General features: G+C 51.7%; 1 protein-coding gene across 4 annotated transcripts in view; it reads left to right on the top strand.

Moving 5' to 3' along the window:
* GRAMD1B (GRAM domain containing 1B) overlaps positions 1-17,360 on the top strand; it is a 176,051-nt gene that overhangs the window by 139,412 nt on the left and 19,279 nt on the right. For 3 of the 4 annotated variants that reach the window (XM_019547046.1, XM_019547045.1, XM_019547048.1), the window contains 5 exons: positions 1,842-1,862; positions 14,374-14,458; positions 16,084-16,187; positions 16,337-16,432; positions 16,858-16,938. In XM_019547046.1, the coding sequence (XP_019402591.1) occupies positions 1,842-1,862; positions 14,374-14,458; positions 16,084-16,187; positions 16,337-16,432; positions 16,858-16,938 (387 nt within the window). The remainder of the gene's footprint in view (positions 1-1,841; positions 1,863-14,373; positions 14,459-16,083; positions 16,188-16,336; positions 16,433-16,857; positions 16,939-17,360) is intronic. The other variant, XM_019547047.1, reaches the window with a different exon arrangement.

The raw sequence follows: 17,360 nt of genomic DNA, 5'->3' as shown, positions 1-17,360 counted from the left end.
CACTGACATGCCCCCGGGAGTTTGTTTTCTGGAGCATATTGCCTCTGGTTTTCTACCAAAGCAACTTGAGGACTCTGACACTGATGCTAACTTTTCATGGAAATGGGAGCAGAGCATTTTGGGAGGCCTCAGTCAAGCGCGATGATTGATTGTTGAGTTACAGTATGAAAAACTTACCGTTTGGGTCCAAGCCACAGTTCAGGCTTCACCATCACTTCCAGGTTGAGAGCTATGAACCCAGCACACTGCTGATATCATGAACGTATGTTGCAGAATGGGCCATGCGTGTGTTAATGCCGTGGCTCCTGTTCGTCCCCAGCCTGGGGCAGATTAGGACAGATGACACTTTATGCAACCTGCCCTGGGAGCAGCGGGAACTCGAAGCAGAACCGTGCCCTGAAATCCCTGGTACAGGAGCTTTCCTGTGCCGAGGCGTAGGTAAATAAATCCTGTTCTTGATGCCTAGACATGGGCAAAGTGTCCCAACAAGGAACAATCGGGCAGGGGGTGTAATTTAGAAGCGGTGCTGACTGGTGGAGACAGCGCAGGGTTGGAGCAGCAGCCCTGTGCTTTCCAATTGCCGGCACTCGCTGTCTTTAGTAACGGGCTGTATGCGCACGCAGCAGGGTCCCGTCTCCCGCAGCCCCGTACTCCTGCGAGCAGCGCAGGTGCAGTCAGCCTGTTTGTGTGAACAAGCACGGCTCGTGCGTGTTTCAAAGTCAGCTCTTTTATGCCCTCTTTTGCCTCACAAGTAACATTTTCCCCATTTCCCTTTACCAGGGAGACCAAGGGCCTGGGACTTGCCTGAAGGTCGTAGGTCAAGTCCCTTCCCAAAGAGGGCTACAGGAGGGCCCAGATCACTGATCCCCAGGCCCCAGGCTTATCCGCTAGGCCCACTTGTCCCCTGCCTCATTTTCTCCTCTGTAAACTGGAGCAATAATCCTTGCCCATGGCTCTGGAGGACTGGTAACGTTGTTCAGCATTTGAACAATGGAAAGTGGCACCTAAGTTTCTGCAGCCTCACCCGGTGTCCCTGCAGCAGGCGGAAATGCAAAACAGATTGCCTTCCAGCCACCCCCTGCAGTCAGAGCTCACCCCCGGCTCACTGTTGGCAAGTGCGACTTTGCAAGCCTAACTGCCTTTTCCACATGCTCCAACGTGACAAGGGGCCCAGGCTCCCCGAACAATGTGAAGTGGCTAAATGAAAGTCACACACGTGGGTGCTGCCAAGTGCCTCACACTGCACACCTTTCACTGAAAACTGCAGCATCCGCTTTATCTGGCTCAGGTGCTTGCTTCCATGAATATTCTCTCTCTCTCTCTGTTACCTTTGAAGGATGTCCCTGAAGCCCATTGCAAGTGGTTCAAATGAAACAGCCCTTCCCTCACCTGGCAGTTTCTCCAGGGTTTATTTGGAAAGAACACATTGTGGGTTTTAGGGCCAAGCCAGCAGGCCTGTGCAGAAATGAAGCTTGTACTAAAAATGGATGGTGATTTGGTGAATTAGCTTTTGCGTTGCTAGTGAGCGCTGCTGTTCTGCAGAAATGTGTGTGTGTGTGTGTGTGTGTGTGTGGCAGTGGATAAGCCTCAGTTGCTTCCTATTACAGCCACATACTTCTGGGCTGGTTCTTCAGCCAGATAACTGGGAGTAAACACTGTAGACTGCTCTGAAACCCATCAAAATATTTTCTCTTTAATCTCACTTTCTGCTGATTCGATATACATGCCAGATTGGTCCTGGTTTGCCTGTCTCCCTGCCTGTCTCTTTCTCGCTCTCTTTCTGTCTTTGGTACTAAGATCTCTGTGCTAACTAATGCTTCTCTTTTATTTTGTCCTTACAGAAAAGCCAGAGTTGGTATAATGTAAGTACTCCCGTTTCTCTTGTCCCTTGGTGCATGTGGGGGCGGGGGAGGTGAGGGTGCAGAGGGGCTTTGCAGTAGCACTGGGGCATGTGGAGCATTTCCAAAACAGGCGGGGGACTGGCTCCGGGCTGACAAAGCCGGACAGGCCTCCCCCCGGGGGAGAGAGCGCAGATCGGGGCAGGGCCCAAGGATGCCGCGTCCTCTCAATCACGCCTGCTGCGTTCTTCACACCCTGCTTCCCCTCGGATCCCAGTGGGAGAAAGCTGAGCTCGGAGCCTCCAGGGCGCACAAATGTCCGTGTCCGTTGTGGCGTGAGGGGCAGTCTCTTTCCCAGAGAGCTCACAGAAAGGCAGGCCACCATTCGTCGGTCTTGCTGCTGGTTTTCCCTTTGCAAGCTTGAGTGGCCGCGTCCGCAGGCATAAAGCTTAGCCTGCAAATTTTCCACGAGCAACAAAGCGGCAGCTTTGCACAGCAGAACCGCTCCCCACCTCCTCCAGTGCTTGGCAGTAGGGACCAGCAGTGCTGTGGCTATGCAGGCAAATGCAGCAGCAGGGAGCCAGCCCCCAGCAGTCACTCCCACTTACTCGCAGCCTCAGACTTTAGCAGCAGTGATGCTGAAGGGGGGTGATTTTAGCCAGGATGCGAAGGGCTAATGTGCCAGTGCCACAGGCTTGTTGAGCCAGTCATTTGTATGGGGTAATTGCACTGAACTCTGTTGATCAAAAGCGGCAGAATGATGCCAAGAATATTTTCTTCTGTATCTTTTACCTTGCTGGACATCAGCTTCTTACACTTAACACTTCATTCGAAGGGCGGTGCCATTCCAGCTTGCACTGGATTCACTGTCTTTCCTCAAAGCGGATCTGTATGGACATAGAGTTTCTTTTGTGGTTGGGGGGTGGAAGACGTACACATTTTTGTTAGGGACTGGCAGGTTTTAGGGATGAGGCCTTTGTTATCCTGTGACAGGTCTTCCTAGTTTGGGAAGTCTCTCAGGCATCTGCGGTGCAATCAGGAGGGATGGTTGCATTATGGGTGAGCACACCCATGCCATAGCTACCTTGGGGACTAAAAGCTGGCACAGGGCGTGCAAGCTAGGCAGGGACTGTAAGTAGTTGGGTGGCCAGCTGGTGAGGAAGACTCTGCTGTTGTGGCATCGCTGCTGTTGGTGCCCAAGGTAGCTGGGTGAAAGCCGCAGTCTCAGCAGAGAGGCCAAGAATTCCCTTTCGTGCCAAGGCTGTCTCCCTAGGTTGGGCTCTTGCGCAAGTGTTTGACTTTGTGGGCTGCTGGATTTACTGTGACCTTTCTTTGTATAAACAGTGGACTTCAAAGCCAGATTTTCCAGAGAATTCAGCTCACCTTTCAACACGCAGATGAAGCGCGCAGTGCTGACCTGCTCCCATATCAAACAGCAGCAGGTACTGGGAGCTGAGCACTTTTGAAAATCTTGCCCTTGAACTCTAGCCCAGTGGATAATAGTGCCTTTCACAAGCCCAGGAAATGATCATGATGTGAATGAGTCACTGGACAGTTGGCCTTGTAGGTACATCTAAGATTGTTGCCTAACAAGGATTAAAGTCACATTCCTTATCTTATATATTGATCCATCAATGTAGAGTTCTCAGCATCTACAGGGTACATTAATAGGGAAGGCTGGTTGAAATCCCAGACGGACTGGTTAAAGTACCCACTTCTTTCTGTGAAGAGGTAGGCCCTGTCCTGTTCTTCCTTTCTGTGTGATCTGACCTGACATGAAAGCACCCGGTAGGGTAGTATCAAGGCTGAAGCATCTTCAGACTATGAGATTTTTTTTCTAGGGAAGAGAAGTTTCTTCTGGTTCCCCATGGTCTAAACTCTCATGCTCTGACTCAAAGTTGATATTGGCCTAGGAGTTTTCCTCCATTTAGTAGCCTGTCCCTATTTAGGAAGGCACTTAAGTACGCACATAAATGGTTTTCTGACAACTGATAGAGAATAGAAATGAATGCTGTGCTGAAATGGGACATCATAAGCTCCTAGTCCTCTGGTCTGGACTAGATGCTAAGTCAGCTATGACAAATCCATGTTGATTTGCTTTTGTAGCTCCTCATAATCAGGCTCTCCAGGCTACCAGCCCCCACAAAAGGTGAAGAGGGTCTTTCCCTACTTTCCCATTAACGTGTTGGCCATCCAGAATTAAGATGAAAAACAAATACCATCCCATCCCGTCCCCCCAAAAAACTGAAAATACAGGGTGATATCCATAAGTGGCTCTAAGTGATCCTGCTAGGGCTTCCTCTGCCACCACCTCCTCCTGCTCTTTCCCTTGGGTATCTCTAGGGTCATGTTATCCTCTACCTGAATTTGGGTACCCCTCGCTGCAGGGTGCTGGTTGAATATTGGCATCCATTCAGGCAGGCCTTGAACCTTCGAGACGGAGCATCCATCTGGTATCCATGATGGGTAGCCCTGATGGACCCAAAGTGAGGTGGCTTAGGACATGTCTGCTGGAGAAACCAGAGCCTAGCCTCTGAGGCGGTCATTACAAGGACGAGCCTGGTGGTAGCCAAGTGCCCATGTCCAACAGCTCCCATGTGTTGAGTTCTGTACACCCTGCCCTACAGCTCTAGCATGATCCATGTGAAGTAGTCACAGAGAAGAGACTGTGGACTGTGTTACATTCAACAGATATCAACATGCAGGTCTTCTACTCTTTATGCTGCACCTCTCTCCTCTTGGTATCTCAGGATGTATTTATATGGCAATCCAGATGTGTGGTTGCAGCTCATCTTAGGCTTGCCCCTTGCTAGCTTTCATGTATCTAGTTCAAGTGCTGACAGCCATGACAGCACAGACTTCAGTGCTGGCCACACAGAGCCTAAACTTAGGTCAGCACTGGGTGCCCGAAATCCATGTTGCCACACGTGCCCTGCTGTCATGATGCAAGCTGGTTAGTCTGGGCTGCCTGGGGTATGCCAAAAATGCAGTCTGGATTGCAGTGTGGACAAACCTGAAGAGGCTGGAACTTGCTTTTTGCTCATGTCCGGAGAAACGAGCAGGTCTTTTCTACCCTCCTCCACTAACTCAGCCCACGTGTCTGGCTTTGCAATTCTATACCTTCTAAGCCCGTTGTCTCTCTAAAACCAGATTCTTTTGCTGATGATTTGAGGTCTTAAATGAGTTGTTTCAAAATGGCAACTCTTTGTGCCGGGGTGGAACATAGACCACGGCAACTTCAGTGTGGACGAGAACATGGTGTAATGAGCGTAGACAGGCAGGGGAAGTAGCAGAGGCAGTGACTAAACTCCCTTTGACTCTGTTGGCCATAGGTATGGCACCAGTATGATAGGAGCTGGGCAGAAGCAAGGCCAGGAGCGATCTAGATAAGTCCCTCTGGGAAGTGGTGAGAGCGTGGGGAGAGGCAGGATGGACAAGCAGGGCGCGAGCGAGCATAGATGGGAGTCAGTAAGGAAGGCAGGGGGTGGTGTGAAGTATTCAGAGCAGACAGACATGCACAGAGAAGTTGAGTTACCTAGAGATGGACACAGAGAGAAGGCAGCCAGGAAGAGTCGTAACTCCAGATATGAAGAAACCATTGACTGTAGCTGCGTTTTAGTCGAGAGCTGCTTGTATCTGTGGCTGCTGGGAGCCGTCCCTGCTTCATGGTGCTTTGAGGTGGTCTGCTTCTATGGTTCTCTTGTGTTTTGGTGCCCGCTTTATCTTATCTTTCTGTTCTCTTGTTTTTCCTCCATATATTTTCAGCATGAGAGACAGCACATCCGGAGAGTAAGCACTGGCTGTATTCTTTGTGGTTTTATTTCTTTCCCTCATTTTCCTTTCTCCGCTTTGTTCTAGCCCATAGAACCATTCTGGCCAGATAAAAGCAGCCCTTTGGAAATAGGGTTGGGCTACCCAAGCCCCAGGGAGAGAGACAATAGTGCTGTCATTGTCAGAAATGTCCTACTGCATTGGATTTTCCCCCCCTGTAGAGCCACACGTCCTGCCAGGATTCTCCAGTGCTGACGACAGCCAGACACTTCCCCTTCCCATCCCTACTGGAAGAGACTCTTAAAGGAGAGTCCCTCTCCTTTGATGGTGTAGACAGCCCACCTTTGAGCTGGCTTGCAATTTAGCTACCGCAGGGTAGAGTCTTTAAATCCACGTGCGCGCGCGCAAGCACATATGCACGTGCAGCGCACCTGTTCCTACCACATGCACATTCACTTGTGGATCAGGATTATCATTGCACCTAGGAGGCACAGTCATGGCCAGGTGCTACACAAACATGAGCCAAACAGAGTCCCAGCCTCAGTCCTATACTCCAGCTGCCTGTTGAAATATTAGCCTCAGCTGTGAAGGGAACAGCCCTATTTCTGCTGCTTTTAACTGGTTTTCTTACATTTACCCCACTTGACCCTTTGTCTCCTTTAAAGTAGACTTCCTCCTATATCCCATTTTCTCTCTTCTAAGACATTAGCAACCTCCAGCTGTGAATATTTGCTTTGATCGCTGTTCCTTTGCCTCTAAGCACATGCTCTGGTTGGATCCACCCATGCTTTCCCAACCAGCTCGATGGGGCGGGAAGGTGTTTAGAGTTTGTGAAGTTGTAGGCACCAAACTCAAATAATAGACATGTCTTTTTCCTCCATCCTAAGGGACCTTCCCTTCTCCTCTGTCCCCCAAAACAGGCAGGTGCCCAGTCAGTGAATTAAGATAACGATGCCAGTTCAGGTTCAGTTCAAGTCTCCTCCTTGTGGGCTGGTTTTAGCAGTTTAAGTAGCCTGGCATCTACAGCTCCCAGCAACCTGTACTCTGTAGCTGCCTAAGACGTGCCCCTGCCTGACCCTGGCTTGGTGGGGCCACCCCTCTGTTACCAGCAGCTGTAGGAGGTCACATAGCCAGGAGACCGGCGCGGTGGCTAAACAACCTCTCCTGCATTGATGTGGATTAGGAATGGATGCCCCTGCTTTGCTCACATCTTCTGGCTGGAGGAACGAGGATTGGCTGGTGGGGCTAAGTTCCCTGGCAGCGGAGAGAAAAAGTCCCCTGAGGCCTTCGCTGTGCTGTTAGTGAGGAACACCAGACCCAAACCTCTGGCTTGTTAAATTTGTAGGCTTAATGAATTACAATTCTATCCTTAAGTGCCAGTCAGCCATGCCTTAGGCTCTTGCAAGTCCGTGTTAGCCCTTGGGCTGTACTCAGCGCTCCTGCTCTGGGCTTGCATGTCTCCTTGATAAAAAAAAAGGGGAGGGTAGGATTAAGGATGACTGAGTTGAGGAGTTGCCTGTGCAGCCTTAAGCTGGCAGCCTGCTTCAGCACTGGGCTTCTGAGGTACAGGAGCTTGTCAGTGTGTGTGCACGGGCATGTGTGTGCATGCGTGTGCACGCGTGTGTGTGTATCCCATACCCGCCAAGGCTGGGGAGAAGTGAAGGGTGACTCAGATCCAGGCACCAGGACGGTTGGCCGGGGGAGCTGGACTGTTACAGCCATCCCAGCTGATTTTCCTAATGAAGATGTAGCCTGCACTGTCAAGCGAGAGTGGTTTTGCTGGGATAGCTTAGGTAGGGTCCCTGGGCTAAGTAAGCTATAAAAGCAGAAAGAACCAGGTATTTGTTAATGCAGCTGTGCCTACACCGGGGCCTTATCAGAATACAAATGCTGTGAAAATTATGTCACCTAATTGGCATGGCTACAATGGCAACAGCTTTGAGCACACAGATCCTCCCTGAGGCACGGAGGAAAAGGAGCTTCTAGCACCCAGTTTTGGAGAACACAGAGAGCAATAATGGGCCGTTGATGCCCCACTATAAGAAAAAAAAGAGCGCTCAGACTTTCCTATGTGCAAAGGAACACGCTGGCACTGTGGGAGGGTTCCCATATCTAGATATATCGATGTGCTTTTTCTCCTCCCGAGCCCCCACACATCCCTCATAATAGTTACGAGTAGTAATCACTTGCATGAGCTCACGGGCAGTGCACCTGGCAGCTCATCAGCTTGGGCTGCAGTTAAATAAAGAGGGTGGGAGAGGGGTCCCTGTTTTGGGCTATCCCATGCGTAAGTGCTGTGGCGGGCACGAGGAGTCGCCTTGCGGCTTTCTCTGCACTCTGGTACGCCTGGTTGGAGCCTTTGCCCTGATGTGCAATGCGGGTTGACTTGCCCACACCTCTTGCCTTGAAGAATGTTGTTTAGCAGCACGGTCTTGTGCAAACGGCATTGGAAAGGAAAGCAGAACGTGGGGGAGGAGGGAGGAACGACAGGGATGGCCAGTCCCACATGGTCAAAAGTCATGAACAGGGCTCTGTAAATCACGAGCGATCTTTTTAATCATAGGAAATAGGGCAGCAATAGGAAATAGTGGATTTGGTTTTTAAGGCTTCAGGTTACATGTTTTCAAGCTTCTCTTTGCAAACACCAGGGCTGAAAATGATTTTAGTTACGCGAGAGGTGTCATTCTCCGGTAATAGCCTGACTCCTGGAGCAGAGTCTTTAAGGGAAAATAAGCAGCTAATATCACTCAAATGGCAAGTGCTAGCAGCAGTGGGAGAGCAGAAAGTGAAAGGGGGGAGGTCAGGAAGAAGGGACAGGTGCAAAGCCATGTGCAAGGCTGAACTTGGACAGTCGGGGTGCTAATCCCTACACAACAACGATGGGCATCAACCAGAGCGTGCAGACCCAGAATCGGACTTGTCCAGCATTCCTCGTTTGCATCTGGATTCCTGGTGCAGCCGGCCACGGGCTGACCCCAGCCGTGGGCTCAGGATGCAGTTTCAGTCCAAGATTGGCAGTCTAGAGGGGCAGGGTCTTAGTTTTGTTTTGGGCCACACTTGGCACAGAGCTTACCACGTGGGAAGGAGGTGGCCATGGGAATCCCGCACTTGGGAAGCATCCCAGAGGTCGTCTCCTGCCCTTCTTGCACCCCATGCATGGGGCCCTATTCCCTATTGGAGCTTGGAGCTTCCTGTTTGTATCCCCCAGACCTCATGGTCAGAGCGGGGACGCTGAGTGGCGCCAGGCTTCTGCTTTTTGTGTCTGCTTGACCATAAATCACTGGTGACCCGCCTCTCCTTAAGTAGGGTGCATGCCCTCAGGGTTAGTCACTGCCTGGTGCCGGAGAGTCGGGCCTTCTCCAGCATTTCCAGCTGCTGTGTGTAGCAAGTGCTGCTTCTGTAAATGGCCTCCAATGTGCAGAGAAAGACAGAGAGAGTGAAGGGGATGCAGCAGAGCTGAATAGTCCTCTCTGGATCCCGGTGAGGGAAAAAGCTTAGAGAGGAGGGTGATGTCCTGCAAGAAAGAGAGCAAACAGCACTGAGTGGAGGGCCGTGCGAGACCCATGGGATCTGCAGGGCTACTCGGATCCCAAGGATGGCTACCCCGCATGCCTGTGCGCCCTCAGAGTTCGTTCTGTGCATACCTGCTTTCCTTTCCCTCTCTCCACCCCCCCATCCGTGTTTGGCTTCGTTCTTCCTTATTTCTCCAACCTGCTTTCCCCTATCGCTCACCCCTAACCGTACATATGGGCAGCAGAGAAATCCAGACAAGCTATAAAACCAATTTACAATGAAAAAATCACCCACTACATCACTCAAATACCCACAGACACATTTCACTTCCCTGCGAGACTCCTGCTGAAGAGATTTGGTGGCAGCACAACTCCGCCCATTTGTCTTTATGAAGGCAAAGTCTGTGCCACAGACGGCGGCGGTAGGGGACACAACCCTGACAGAAGCCCTGCATTTGCAGTTCTCCATACAAATGCTGCACTCACACACAGGGGAGTATTCCCCACAATGGCTCCAGAGTCGACCTCTGCTGACAACTGAACGTGCAGCTTCTAGTCCCGTCTCACGCACAGCCACACGTGCCTCCCCTCAACACCACGCGCTACGTGATGAACACAGCTCTCTCTCTCGGGCCTGGGCAACTCCATCCGCGCCCTGTTCTGTGCAGAGATGTGTTCGGGATAGACCAAACCCTAGCACAATCAGTGCAGCGGTCCCAGGGAAGGACTGTTTTGGGGGAAGAGAAATCTTGGAGTGCAGGCGGAGGTTTGGTGGTGTATGCCTCACCCTAGAACAGCATGCCACAGTAAATGGCGGTGCAGTATTCAGGATTTCGGGGCTTGGATACACAAACCAGGAGTACAGATTGAGAGGTGGAAGGGATGAGAGTGGAAATCTCTCACTAGAGGAAGAGAGACTAGAACCACCTGTTTTAACCCAGACTGTGCTTCCAGCATGCCAAAAGGTAGCATAAGAGAGAGGAGGAAAGCGACCCCAGCTCTTGAAAAGACCAAAGGCCTTCCCCTTTCAAAAGAGAGGGAAACAATTTTGGGAGGCAGGAAAGTGCTGGCACAGGCAGCTTCCTAGCGTGGCAGCCTGAGCTACTGCCTCGGCAGCAGGCAGACGTGGCGCCCAAAGCCCCGTGCTCAAGGTGAGGCAGCAGTTCACTTAATGAAAACCCAGTCTCTTTTTGGGGGTGAATTGGCTGCTGCCAACCTGAGATTTTCCTGAGATATATTGCTGTTGTTTGAAAAGATTCATGCAGGCGTTCCTGCAAGGAAGTATGGGTGCGCACCTTGTTCACCAGCCAGTCATCATCACCTGTCGTCAGCGTCCGGAATTTGGGTTGCATCGGGTACTTTTGACATAACCTGCAGGCTGTGGGCATTGTCTGTTCCCTTCCTGGAGAAGTAGTGTGTGTCTGCACTCGCAATTTAATATGCATTAGCACATTTTAGTGAACATTAAAGCATCACAGAAAAAGTGCATTTTTGCTTATGTGCAATAAAATAGGCGAATGCGCCTTTTCCTGGTACCTCACAGTGGAGGTACTAAATGTAATCAGTATTACCTAAAGCGCATTAATGAACATGTAGATGCACCCACGTACTGCTAACACCCGGGCTGTGGGCACAGACACTCATGATCCTGTATTCAGAGTTTTCTTGCTACCCAAAGGCACGAATACTCTCTTAGAAACCACCTGACTTATTTGCTGTCTGCCCACTTGAAAATTGTTCACCGTTTCTGCCAGGAGATTCCTCCATTAACATGTTTGAGGAAAGCCCCGAGGGGCTGCAGACCCCAACCGAGCATTGCAGAGCTCATGCTGGAAACTTGTCTGGATTTAAGGATGGCAGCCAGGTCCCTTGTTGTTCAAGGGGGTAGCAACCCTAATTTCCTCGGGTACTCAGTATATCCATGGGGCACAGGGCAGGCCTTGGTTGTAGGAGTTGTCCATTTCTGTCCCAAAGTCAGGTGAACCCTCCCTGCAGACTTGGAGAGAAACCTCACGGGCTTGGGCTCCCCCAGGATGGTTTCACTACTGAGGAATCCACCCTCTCCCCGATCTCCACCCCTCCCTCCTCCCCACGTCTCCAGTGCCATCCTGTCCCAGCTCCCTGTGTTTGTGCTAGAGTTAATGTTTACCATCACCACCCCTACGTGGCTCCTGCTATTGCTCCCTGCTGCTCCTGCTCTGCAGAAACAGACCCATCAGCCATGCTTGCAGGTTTAGGAAGTCATTTCTCGTCCAGCTCCAGCAAAACGTGCCATTCATTCAAGCGACCAGGGCCTCGCACTGCAGTTGCTTGCACCATTGTAGCCCGCTCTAGAGCGCGCAGGGGCAGGGGTTTCCATAAGGGAAGCCTCCCCGTTTGTGATGGCAGATGAGGCATCTTGCTTTCTCTCTTGTCGGCGCAGAGATACACCTGCATGCACGCGAACTTCTGTTTCAGAGCGTCTGCGGTGTGAGAGATTACTGATTTAAATGAAAGTTGCCTGCTTGGCTTTTCTATCAGATGGTCACAGCCTCTGGTCATGAAATTAAGCTAGCATGCAAGCCTGGTTCCTCTGGCCCTGCAAAGTTGAGGCTTCGGGGGTGTACCTGTGCTCGGTTCTGTAGGGACTTGAATCTTTCCTCTTTTCCTGCCGTACCTATGTCCAGCTTCACAGGACCAGCATTGTAGCCGAACAGGAGCTGTGTTTTATGGGTTGCTTGCCTCTTTTTGCCTGTCTGCTTGCATGGGGACAGGTAAAGAAGGTGAAGGGGCGAGGGTGGATTCTAGAGAAAGGTCCATCCGATCTTCCTGAGGCTCTCAGACCGCTCCTGGGGCAGTGTCCGAAGGAAATCTTTGTCCTACTGCACTGGGGAGTGAATAAAGCCCACAAGGCACCCTAGTTTTTCTGAGATTGGAGGCATTTGGGGTAAGAGAGCCCTGGACCAGTCCAGCTGTTTGGGTCTCACGTTGCCGATTTCATCATCACTGGGCTCAACAGGCCAGTCTCTCCTTCTCCTTTCCCCTCCCCCAAACACGCACCGTCCAACAGTTTTCCATTACAGGAAACATCTGTTAGGAGGCAGGGCTGAGCCCGGGTTACTGTCGGGCATTGACCGACAGAATTACCCAGATACAGTAACTTAAAACATGTGCGAGTCATTTTGGTATCTCCCCACCCGCTCCTTCCATGAGAAAAATTAACAGAGACCAAAGCTGCCTTTCAGAGCAGAAAGGGGATGGGAGCAGAGTGCCTGAGGCAGGCGCTGGCGAAACAAGAGTTCCCGCTGCTCCGATAAGCAGGCTAGGTCTGCACGCCGCTTGCTGTGCAATGCAGCTCCGGAGCCGAAACTAGCCCGGTGCGGTCCTGCAAATCCTGTGGTCCTACAGATTGGGACGGGGCAAGTCATCCGTCGTCCTGGGCAGCCCTGGAATTTGGGCCTGGATTTGTGAGCTCCCAACAAGCTCCTGCTCTGGACCGGTCGGGCGCTTTTGGGATCCCCGCAGTGACAGGTCAGCAAGAGCGAAGCGGCGAGAAGCCACAGGCGCCCAGGGAGCACTGACCGATAAGCTTCCCCTCATGAGCCCCTTCTTCCAAGTCTCCTGGAGAGCTGCAGGGGCTGCTGGGGCAGAACAGCTGGATGTCAGACGAGAAGGGGAAGCCACGCGTCTCTCTACCAGGCTGCTGTTCTTGTGTCTGTCTGCTTTGAAGCTGAGCAAGAGCAAGTGACAGTGTGAACAGGAGACGGGAAGGGTTGGAGCGTGTGAAGGGACTAAGCGAGTGCTAAGGAGGTGCAATGGATTCCTTGCTGCAATGCGGGGTGCTCTGGAGCCTTAATCTGGAGCAAGACGACCAGAGGCTGCTGCAGTACTTGGGGAGGCTGCAGGACCTGGCCCAGCAACATGTCAGCCCATGGTCAGAAGAAATTCCAGCTGTGAGTGTCTCAACTGAGCAATTTATCAGGGTAGCAGAAGCTTTTGTGCCACCTCTTCCTGTCACTTAGATCCCCCGGCTGCAGAGAAGACTTGAGAGAGTCCAGTTGTCTAGTATGGGGCTTCCCAAAGCCAGACCCTAGCTCATAGCCTCGCTGCCTGCAGGGGAGGGACGTCCCAATCCAGATCCAAAGTCAGGTCAGTCTCTACAGTGGGCTGGACCCAGGTGTCAGACCTGACTGTAGTCCCATTATGAAATTCTGGGCCTGAACCCAGCTGGGCGCACCTCTAAATAGGACCCAGGCACAGGGGCTGGGACCGACACTTCGGTGAGTGAATTCCCGCTGCACATGCCTGCCATTCTGAGTCCGGGACACTCTCAAAATGCTCTGCCTTCGAGCCTACAGGGATTAGTTAGCATGTCTCTAATGGTCTGTGCACCAGTATTAAGAAATCAGTCATTAAACTGTGGGGGCTAAGTAGGGTGCAGCTAACCGCAGGGAGGTAGCTCCCGGAGGAAGAAAGCGGGGATGCTTTTTTGTGATTTTTCCATGTCTCCTTCCAGTCCTAGACTTTGTGGCCAGTAATGTCCCTGCCTCCCTCTCTCTCTCCCTGCCCACCCATGTTCCTCTAGAAAGAGATGTCTTCAGGGGTTTCATAGATTGCAAGGCTGGAAGGGACCTCAGAAGATCATCGGGTCCTGCAGGTCTGTTGGATTGACTGGAAGGTCTTTGTGTGTCTCTGATTCTGGGGACATATATTGTCCTGCTAGGAAAGGGAGAGGAGGGAATCAGCGTGTACTCCAGGTCATCCTCCCTCTACTTACAGGAGACAGGTGCAGATGCCGACAAGCTGCATCTCTGCTCTGCCTCCATACGAAGCTCCAAGCCAGCCCCACGTGCAGGGAGGGCTCGGCTCTTCCAGGGGGCCAGCCTTGTGGAGCATGTGGGAGACTTTGTCTGGCTAGCATTACAAAGCTGAGGAAAGTCGTGTTAATGCTTAGTAAATAGCAGAGACAAGCCAGCTCCTGCTGTCAGTGGCAAAACTCCCAGGGATCACCCTTGCTGGGTCTAGGATTCAGCGCAGTAATTTCCACTTCTCTGACAAGTCAGGTTCTCTTCCTCCTCTGTTCCCATTTCCTATGCAGTTAGTAAAGGGCGCCCCGAATTTTACCCCGTGTGCATCAGGTTGGAAAGCAAGTCCTGGTCTCACGCATGGTAAGCACTTGTAGTCCCTGCCCTCCCTCTGCCACAATGCCCATGTCTTTCTCCTCCTGCCCCAGCCCCTGCCTCTCTCATTAACAGGCGCTCTCTTATTTGCAGGTGTTGAGTCCAACGTATAAACAGCGGAACGAAGACTTCAGGAAACTCTTCAAACAGCTTCCCGACACTGAGCGCCTCATAGTCGGTAAGGCCAGTGGGACCTCTGTCAGCCCCTTTGCTTCCTGTTGCGCTGCATCCTGCTGTGCCGCAGGAAGATGCTCCAGGAGGACGCCCAAGAGCAGGTGGATCTCTGGGCAGAGATCACCCCCAAAGAGCAAGCCCTTTAATTGCCTCTTGTGCACGCACAACCAGGTCCTCAGCTGGGGCAAGTCAGCTTAATTTTGCACTCTTCAGTAGAGCGGTGCTGGTTCACGCTAACTGAGAATCTGGCCTCTAATACCTCCTCCGCTCTTCCTCCTGGGTTTGTCAGGTGAGGCGGGGAGCACGGTAGCTGAGCTTGTGGCTGCTAACTCTTCCCTTCACATCACAGTCTTCATCTGCTGAAGGCATTTAATGAGAGACGGACAAAGTATAAATGAGCAGAGCGGTGCGTGGAAAGGAGGGCGATGAGAGGAACCGAGCCGAGTCTACAGTAGGCATGTGGGGAAGTTTCAGGTGCAGATGGCTCCAAACGGCAGAGTTCCTGTCCACCTTTGTGCTTCCCCAGACCTGGCAAGCTGCTCAGGTCTTTTCCGTGCTTGCTTTGGGTCCCACACCTCTTGTGTTGCAGCATCACCCCCACTCCAGCCTCTCTGCAGGTACCTTGTGCTCCTGGTTAATAGCAGCTCCCCAGTCCCCGGCCAGACAAAACAACAGCCTTGCAGTGATTTAACTGCTGCCTTCTGCAGACCAGCCCTCCACCTCGTACCTCTCGGGAGTGAGGATCTGATAGCTGCTGATGATTCTCTGAACGCAGGGAGAAGAGCTGTTTGGGATGGTCGGTGGGGCTGCGGGAGGTACACAGATGACAGCAGTGAGTATGGAAAGGAAGAGAGAGGCTAAGACTGTGGACGTATTTCCTGAGGCACTACCAAATGGCCACTCAGCCGGCTGCCAGGAACCACCCCCCGTGCCAGGTGGGGAAGGACGGGCGGTCTTACTGGCAGCTTGGGAGCCTCAGTTATGTTCCTGGCTCTGCAGTGCAACCAAGGCACTTCTCCTCGTGGAGCATCTCCCCTTATACATAGATTCGCTGGTCTATTTAAATTAAAAACTCTGGAGCTGAGGGCTAATTCTAGCATGTCCACTGTGCTTCACGCTGTACAATCTCAATTTGGGCTCGTAGGGGTACCACAATACAAATACCAGCAGGTTCAGGTGTATGATCACCTCTAGCGTGTTTGCAGCCCTGAGTTGGTCAGTCTTCAGGAGATGGCTTGGGTATTGGCTCTGGGATTTTTCAGGTCCTTACTCTTCTACTGGTGCACTGCCAGACCTCGCTCGAGCTGGTACATGGCCGGGGTCTGGTTCTCGATGGTTAGTTCTGGCCTGTGTATGGTGGTGGTTTCCTGTGATTCTGGCTCTATTGCTGATGCTCTCCTTTGCCCGGTATTACCTTTTTTGTGAGTTGTGAGGCTTAATTTGATTGCCACTTCAAGCTGCAGCTTGGTGTTGCTGGGATTACTGATTCTGGCATGTGCCTGGTTTAAGTGTACTTTCTGACTCTGCTTTGTGCCTGGGTTTGGCACAACCAGGCTCTAATGTGCCCGCCTGCCCCAGCAAGATACCTGCTGGCCTACCCTTTGCTAATCTTCTGCTCTCTGTCTACAGATTACTCGTGCGCGCTTCAAAGAGACATTCTCCTGCAGGGCCGACTCTACCTCTCCGAAAACTGGATCTGCTTCTACAGCAACATCTTCCGCTGGGAAACACTGGTAAAGACGCTTTCACTGTTTTGTCAGTCTAGTGCTTTCTGGGGCTGTCTTAGGAGCATTTTGAGCTTGATTTACTCATAAACTTGTTCCTTTCTCTGCTCTCTCCTTCCTTTCACCCTCTTTCCCGTTCTTCACACCTCTCGTTGCAGTTGACTGTCCGTTTGAAGGATATCTGTTCGATGACCAAGGAAAAAACAGCACGGCTTATTCCTAATGCTATCCAAGTTTGCACTGACACTGAAAAGGTATGTCCCAGACCCCTGTGCTCCTGGCTTATGGCACCTGTGGCCTGGTGGGAAGTGCGTAAGGGAAGGGGGGGCGATGGTATGTAATGAGTAGGGTTGAGTCCGGAGCAGGGTTAGCACATGTGGCCAGTGGGGCAGGAGATGGTCCTGACCTAAGGGGCTGATGAAAGGTCTGTAAACCCTTAGATTGCTATATCACATCCAGAGATTGCCGAGTTGCTGGTTAGCATCACTTCCTCTCACATGCTTGCTGGGGCTTAAAGGCACTATGGTGTTCCTCCATTCCCACTCAGAAGCTCACCTCCTTTGCTTATAATGGGCTTATAATTCTCCACCCGCTCAGCCTGTGAAATGCTTTGACTGGGCTCCTCTCCCTTTTGGCTGGACTCTTCTGAAAGTATCTCTCTCTTTCTCTTTCTGTCCAGCACTTTTTCACTTCCTTTGGTGCCCGAGACAGGACGTACATGATGATGTTCAGACTCTGGCAGAACGCTCTCCTTGACAAGGTAAAGAGACTCCAGGCACACAGGCAGCTGGGCCTCGTTATCAGAGGGGACAGCAGTGTTTTCGCCCAGCTCAGACCCTTGCAGAAATCCACAGCGCTTGTGGTTGAACTGTATCTATGAACCTGGAAAATCAGTAACTGCACGCTTGTGCAAATAAAACACATAACTGCATGGGTCCCGTTTCCCTTATGACTCACAAAATGACCTTTATGCATAGGCATATTTGCACACAGATTACATACCCCTCTTTAAATGGCATGTTCTGCCTCTTTTACCACATCTTGGATGGAAATGAATGAGCTGCCTTGTAGTAGTTGTCATAAAGTCCTCATGTCAGATGAGCTGCTCCAGAAGAAAACAGTTCCAAGTTGGTTTTAGAGGCAGGTGCGGGAGGGAGGAGACGGGGAAAGGGTACGAGTCCT

Source organism: Crocodylus porosus, unplaced genomic scaffold (genome assembly GCF_001723895.1).
Source record: "Crocodylus porosus isolate Cpor-Errol unplaced genomic scaffold, CroPor_comp1, whole genome shotgun sequence".
In the NCBI taxonomy this organism is placed as follows: Eukaryota; Metazoa; Chordata; order Crocodylia; family Crocodylidae; genus Crocodylus; species Crocodylus porosus.
This window is presented reverse-complemented; position numbering and strand designations above follow the sequence as displayed.